Here is a 7,333-nt window from a genome sequence, read left to right on the forward strand (position 1 = left end):
CCCTCCCTGAGCCCGGTTCCGGAGGTTTCTTCCTGTTGAAAAGGAGTTTTTCCTTTCCGCTCTTGCCAAGTGCTTACTCAAAGGGGGTTGTCTGATTGTTGTCTGATTGTTGTCTGATTGTTGTCTGATTGTTGTCTGATTGTTGTCTGATTGCTGAGGTTTTCTTTGTATTATAAAAAGTTTCTATTTTAACATTTTGTGTTGCAGGCTTGTAGATACTACGATAAAACAGAGCACACACTGCCACAGTTAAACTGCGATGTCCAAAACAAACCATAAAAAGTAAACTGAAGAAATAAACTCATTGGCTAGATAAGGACCATATTTCACTCTTTTTTTTTCTTTTTCTCAAAAGTAACCAAAGCAACAGACGACTACTTTAACTTGTTTTGTTTTCCATAAGTAAAGCAAGTAAAAATGCTGTGTCCACTTCGGCCTCCTCAGTCCATAACACTGAGACAGATATCGCACCTAATCATATTAAACAACACAACATTATGGTGACAGTGATTATGACGACTGTGAAGATTAAGCTTATTCCCTCTGCTCTAGCTCCACCCTCTGTAAGCCGGCACTCCCCGCTCTCAGCCAGATCTCACACTATCAGTGAATCACAAGATTGACTGACTGGCTTTTAAAACCAGTTCTTATTCATCAGACAAAGGTAAGAGCTGGTCCTTGTTTTCTTTAGAAAGCATGCATTGGTGCAAATATTTATTTTTGCATTGAAAACCGTTATTGTTAATGCTGCTGGTGTAAGTCTAGCCTTTGACACACACTGACTAATGTCATTGTTCGGCAGATGTGGTTAACACTCAGTTACTTTATTGTTTGGTGTTCCACAAACATGTTGTTGCATATAAATCCGTTTATGTGTGCTTCTGCATTTCTTCATTTTCTTAAATCAATTCTTATGTGTTTTCTTACTGACTTTTCAAGCCATGTCATGTTAAAAAGCATCGCCCTCTAGAGTTAAAGTTCACTTCTTTAACTGAATGTGAGCTCATCGAAACCAGTGAAGGAAGAAATGAAAGCTTTGACAACCTGAACGAATTAGCTGCCTCAGCCTAACGGGCTTCATCAGTTATATGACTGACGTAGCTTTGCTGTCATCGACCGCCCAGCTGACTCAGCAGCTTTCAGTGTGGCATGTACTGGTGTATGGAAGCAATATATCTGGAATATTTAGTGATCGCAGTTGCTAATCAGACGGATGCATAGCAAATAAAGAATAAATACAACATTTTCCAGCACGTCTTTTTATGCACAATTGCCTGGTCTCAGTTCATGTGGGAGGCAAAATAAAATAAAAATTAGAGCAATGATATACACAGTCTTTTAAGATTGTGACAGTGAAGCTCCTCCCACCCAGCAACATCAATGTAGCCACGTCATTTTTCTGTGGGCTGTTTAGTTGAAACTTTGCTGTCAGCTCTGTGCTGATACTTGAATGTGTTACTAAAAGAAAGACATCGTGTTGCTCATTAGAAGTTATGTAATGTAACAAATGGCTTTGAACTGGGAGTACAGACAGAACTCCAACGTTTCTGTGTTTTTGACAAGCATACAAAAATGTTTGAGTAATGAGCCATAAAACAGATAAATAACGCAATCATGAGTCCATCAGCTTCTTTTGAATCAGTTACAATGTTGGCATTTAGATCATCGCTAAGCAGGAAAAAATCTTTCCCATTGTAAAAACGGTCACAGAGGATTTTGCATTTTCAGGGTCATACCAATAAAATAAATATCTAAATAATATTCATTATAAATAATAAATGAAATAAAACTTCATTGTCTTCTTTAGCTTACATTACATTTTATTGGTTTTAGCTCACAAATGATGTCATATCTCACTCACATATATCTATATAAGCTGTCCTAAGTGTGAGTGTCAGACTCCTGGTAATCTCATCTTAATCTGATAAGTAAACTTCAGCCTAGTTTAAACTAAATGTTTGTGACAACTGTGTGCTTAAATGCATGAATCACGCTGCAGATATTCACACAGCAAAATCTCCAGTGTTAAATTAACACTAGAGATGGGTCCACTCCTCTGAGTGTTAAATACAACACTGTTGAGTGTTAAATTATGTTTATTAAATGTTTAAAAGTAACCTAGTCAGTTTTGAAGATTAACAAAGACTAACACTGAGCAGTGCTGGTTTTCTAACACTGGAATATTTCTAACATTTTGAGTTATTTTCCAGTGTTAGAAAATCAGCACTGCTCAGTGTTAGCCATTGTTAATCTTCAAAACTGACTAGGTTACTTTTAAACATATAACACTGTCAAAAGTGTTAATTTAACACTGGAGATTTTGCTGTGCAGATTTGGAGCTGTCACAATGTTGATTAGTTGTGACATCAAGTCAAAATGACACAAGCTTATTTAAGCTAAAGAAAACATTGTTCAAGTAGCAAAAACACTGTTGTCTACTCTGTGTGTCGCAGGCTTCCCAAAGGATGTCTGCCACCACTCAAGAAGAGGACGAAGTGCCCGCCAATCACACAGGTCAGCGACGTCACACGATAGTCTATTACAGCTGGATGCAAAACTCGGGGGATTCAGGCTATTATTGCCTTCGATGCTGTTTTGACTCGTGATCGCCGACTCGTGGCGCTTTGCACTCGTGAAAACACGTTGCTTTGTTACACTTCTTTGTGTGTCTCCAGGTCCCAAAGGCGTCATTAATGACTGGCGAAGGTTTAAGTTGGACAGTGTGGATCAGACTGTCCCTCAGAACAAGAGAGAGCTGCTCAGACAAATGTCCAGTCCTCGAGATGATGACAAGGAGAGACTCAACAGAAAGGTGAATGGAAACATCTGGAACAATATAATCCTAGTAATGCCACAGAAAGGCATGCAAGTGTAAAAACAAGTGCAGCAGTAACATATGTTTTCTCAACTGTAGATGAGTGTTCACGAGTATGAGTTGATCCAAGATGAGGATGAACGCTGCCTGAAACGCTACAGAAAACAGTGTATGCAGGAAATGCACGAGCGCCTGAGCTTTGGTCCCAAGTTTGAGTCCGTCCATGAACTTGAGAGCGGAGAAGCCTTCCTTGAAGTCATAGAGAAGGAACACCGGTTGACCCTGGTGGTGGTCCACATCTACCAGCATGGTGTCAAAGGTCAGGTGCTTGAGGGGGGTGCATATTCAAGTGTAGTCTCAACACGAAAACAATAAATAGATATTCACCAAACAGCCACGTACTGGACACCGTGTGGTTTGCTAACGGCTGCGGCTTCTCTGTGCTTTGTCAGGCTGTGAAGAGCTGAACTCATGCCTGGACTGTTTGGCTGCTGAATACCCCAGTGTTAAATTCTGTCGCATTGACGCCGTGGCCACCGGTGCTGCCGAGCGCTTCTCCTCTGAGGTTAGTGCACTGCTACTTTGCTGATGAAGAATTAGACTTTTAAATGCACTTTCAGCTCCAGAACGTGTAGCACAGAACTTTGTTTTGGGTGTAGATAGATAGAATTTTATTTTGAACGTGCAAATATAACTGAAATAACAAGAAAAGCATCTGGTTTTCATGTATATCTCTGTGTCTACACAATGTGTGTGCTTGAAGAGGAGTATGATGTCGTTACACTTGTTCTGTTGCGGCGCCCTTATTTCAAATGTCCTTATTTACAAATCAATATTCAGAGTTTGACATTATATGTTTAACTATATACAAGTTTACACATAAACACACATAAAACAATTTCAGCACGTAAACCGAAACAACAAACGACATTTTTACATAAACTAAGCACCCTATGGTCAACACTGATCTATGAGCTTATTTTATATCTGTGTGACAAATACCTTAATGAACACTTTAAGCTTGGGTTACTCTGGCCTTGATCTATAAAAATGAGGACAAGTGGACAACTCAACCCCTGCAGGGTTCCCTGGGTTCTTATTTCCATCCTGTTCCCTATACTGAAAACATTCTTTTAAAGGTTTCTTGTCCAGGAAATATTCCTGTGGCTGGGAGTTACACCGAGCACTTCCAGTTATAATGGCTACAAACTCATTTGGAGTTTTGCTGCTATTCTTCCAGGTTCTTCCTACCCTATTGGTGTACAAGGCTGGTGAGTTACTGGGTAACTTCCTGGCTGTGACCAAACACTTCAATGAAGAATTCTTTGCAACGGATGTTGAGGCCTTTCTCAATGAATATGGCCTCTTACCCGAGAAGGAATTTGAAGCGTGTGCTGCTGATGAGGATGAGGGAGGGGAAGTGGAATAGAGCATTTATGCAGTGCGCTGGAGGGGAGCAAATACAAGTAGAAAACAGGATGGGTGGATCTGACGGTGAGGGGCAAATGAAAAGGAGAGCTGAGGAAAAGAAGTGGAAGAACAGCAGCTGGGATATACACGTTTTTAAAAAAAGCACACAACTGTGCATACAGATAACCATCCAGCAGCTCAAATGCTGAATCTATTTAGAGACTGGTAGAAGTAAACCACAGACGGCGAGCAGGTCTGTGCTGAAATACTGCTTAGCAGTGATGTCATAACTCTCCAATAAAAGATGTCTTCATCACATCCTGTCAGTGTCTGTCTGTCTTTTTTACAATTAGCAATATTCATATTTTAATGTGACGTATATGAAACATCATCCTGGACTGCAGAGGTGGGAGGGAACAAAGTACAAATACATCTGCGCTGTATTCTTCTGACAACGTTTTACTTTTACTCCGTACATTTTTAAACAAACTTCTGCACTTTCTCAAAGCAGGTTCGTTTCTTTTCTTTTGACAGACCTGAGTAATTTCACACTGCGAGCCTCGGTCTCGAAGAGTTTAAGCAGTTCTGAAGGCAAAAGAAGATCCAAGCTGGTGCTAGCAAAGTGTAACTAATGAAGTCAATTTGTCTTTTGTCTTCATTTGGGTCACAAAATATAATCTGTTAATTCATGTCTATGACAGCGTTTCCCCCCTAAAGACAGTGAATCACTTTCCATGTCTGACAAGACTCCGCTATAATAGACCGCAGGTGGTGACGATGAGTCGGGGCTTTCATCCTCTTTAATTATCCAGTCTGTTCTGTCATCATTACACATTAGGATTAAAAAAAGTACTTTGAAGAAGGACGGTTACATAAACCTCAGCAGGGTAAAAGAACGAGGCGGTGTACAGGGTGCATTTAGGTCATTATGCCAATATTTCGTGGCCATGCTGGACTCAAATGTTTCATTTTTTACTAAACTGATGTGTTTTTAGTGGAGCTTCTTGATTTATTGGGCAACTTCTATGAAAATACCCTCCTGCTATAAATCATCAACGCATCGACTCCTGATTAGTGCAAATATCCAGTCAATTATATGGCAGCATGGCAGGGACTGCGAGCATTTAGACATGCAGGCATGAAGGAGAAGGGTGACTTTGAACCCTGCACGGTCTTTGGACAGGCTGTGTGACTATTTCACAAACTGCTCATATATTAGGAGTTTCCTAACAACCATGTATCTGTAACAATTTATAGGGAAAGGTCAGAAAAAAAGAGAAAATATGTAGCGAGCCATATTTCTGTGGCCAAAAATAGCTTGCTAAAACTCAGATGAAAAAGGACCAGATAAGCACATCGATAAGGTTTCCAAAGCTTCTGTAACTAAATAATGTTTTTTTGAGCTGTCATGTGGCGAAATGAAACAAACATTGTTATCGCCTGACTGCCTTGAGGTGATAGGAAGGCAACAGCAAGCCAAATAACTGCTACACTTCAGCAGCAGCCTTAGCAATAGAAGATCCCTCCGAGCGTTACCACTCACAGCTAAGACCAGGAAACTGAGGCTCAACAAACCTGGGAAACATAAGATTGGAAAAACGAGTTTTCATTTCTGCTGCAACTTTCAGATGTTCTGGTCAGAATTTGGTGTGAACAACATGAAAGCATGAATCCATCCTGTCTCGTGTCAACAGTTCAGGCTGCTGGTTGTGGTGGTACAATGGGTTGGAGGACATTATCTCCTGACACTTCGGTCCCCAGCTGACTGTTCATCATTTAAACACCAAGGCCTGCTGAGTGCTGGTGCCGACCACAGTAACGGCTGCTTCCAGCAGGGTACCACGGCACAAAGCTCAGATCACCTGTTGGTTTTTTGCAGTTTTTCTCAGTCGCTTTGGTGCGCTTCTCAGATCAAAATGAAAATTCTCAGAACCATTAGTGCAACCTCCACAGATTTTTTCACTTAATGCAAGATATTTTGACTTGAAACAAGTGAAAATTATCTAGTTTTTCTCTAGTTTCAAGATTCACTGTCTTGAAATAAGTTCATATAGCTTACTGGAATGTTGCTTTGTAGCTGCTTTTGTCTTATTTTAAGTGTAATGAGATATTTGACTAGAAATAAGAGAAATATACTTGGTAAGATTTCGAGTTTTTGCAGTGTACCGTGCCACTATCGAGAGCGTGCACGCCATCCCTGTGTGGTACCCTGGTTGCACAACAGCTGACAAGAAGAGGCTGCAGAGGGTCAACAGTACTGTAGAGAAGGTGATCGGCTGTCCACTCTCCTCCCTGGACTTAATTGCCAGGTTGTCTCTCCAGAGCCAGGGCACTTATAAAGGGCCACCTCCACCCTAACCACCACCTCTTCAACACCCTGCCCTCTTGAAAAAGGTTTAGATCCATCATCCCGTGGGCTGTCAGAACTCTTAATGCTAACTCAGAGTGTGAACAGACTTCTCCAATACACCCACTCTGTTGCTGCTATTGATCAACTATGTGCAATATCTCAGTCTTTCCACGTTCTGTGCAATATTTTGGTCTCAGTGGAATTACCATCCCCACCCTAAATGACCATAGCCCCTCGACCTTTATTTATTTAATATATTACATAACTGCCCTTGTATACAGCCCCACAATGTTTCTGTTTCAATGTTTCTTACGCATTGTTACGCTCCTAGTCTAGGCGTGTAGAGACGCACATAAGGCTGGAGGAGAGAGAGACAAGTACCCGCCCTGATTCCCAAGCCAAACATCCAGCTGTGAGTAAAACAAAGGTTATTTCAAAGGTCAGGAAGCATAGCTCCAGGGTGAGCCCAGGCCAAAATAATAAACAAAACCAACTAAGTCCCGCCAGTACGGAAGAGGATTAGGGCCACTGGGAAAAAAAAAATCTGAATTCAGGAAACGAAGAAAAAAAAAGACGTGCCCACTTTTTCCCCCCAGTCGCCCTAAACAATATATATAGTATATATTTATGTATGTACATTATGGAATGCCGTTTAGAAAAATATTATATATATATATATATTACAATGAAAGTCTGAATATATAGAATGATCTTCTGAATATGCCAGATGCTTGGGTTTTTAGTGAATTTGGTTGTGT

At 40.7% G+C, this 7,333-nt stretch overlaps 1 protein-coding gene across 1 annotated transcript; it reads left to right on the plus strand.

Annotated features, from left to right (window-relative positions):
- The first annotated feature begins 549 nt into the window (after positions 1-549).
- LOC102301525 (phosducin) lies at positions 550-4,543 on the plus strand. The gene is made up of 6 exons (XM_005950510.3): positions 550-664; positions 2,454-2,514; positions 2,676-2,812; positions 2,915-3,134; positions 3,268-3,380; positions 4,056-4,543. Exons 2-6 carry the CDS (start codon positions 2,466-2,468, stop codon positions 4,242-4,244), a joined length of 708 nt encoding a protein of 235 aa, XP_005950572.1. The 5' UTR covers positions 550-664; positions 2,454-2,465; the 3' UTR covers positions 4,245-4,543.
- The last annotated feature ends 2,790 nt before the right edge of the window (positions 4,544-7,333 follow it).

The sequence above is a fragment of the Haplochromis burtoni genome, unplaced genomic scaffold (genome assembly GCF_018398535.1).
Source record: "Haplochromis burtoni strain Fernald_Lab_line unplaced genomic scaffold, NCSU_Asbu1 Contig_794, whole genome shotgun sequence".
Taxonomy (NCBI): Eukaryota; Metazoa; Chordata; class Actinopteri; order Cichliformes; family Cichlidae; genus Haplochromis; species Haplochromis burtoni.

Coding starts and splice junctions, on each gene's coding strand:
- LOC102301525 (XM_005950510.3), top strand. CDS start 2,466: ATGTCTGCCACCACTCAAGAAGAGGACGAAGTGCCCGCCAATCACACA. Junction 3,135..3,267: donor CTACCAGCATGGTGTCAAAG/GTCAGGTGCTTG, acceptor GTGCTTTGTCAG/GCTGTGAAGAGCTGAACTCA. Junction 3,381..4,055: donor CCGAGCGCTTCTCCTCTGAG/GTTAGTGCACTG, acceptor CTATTCTTCCAG/GTTCTTCCTACCCTATTGGT.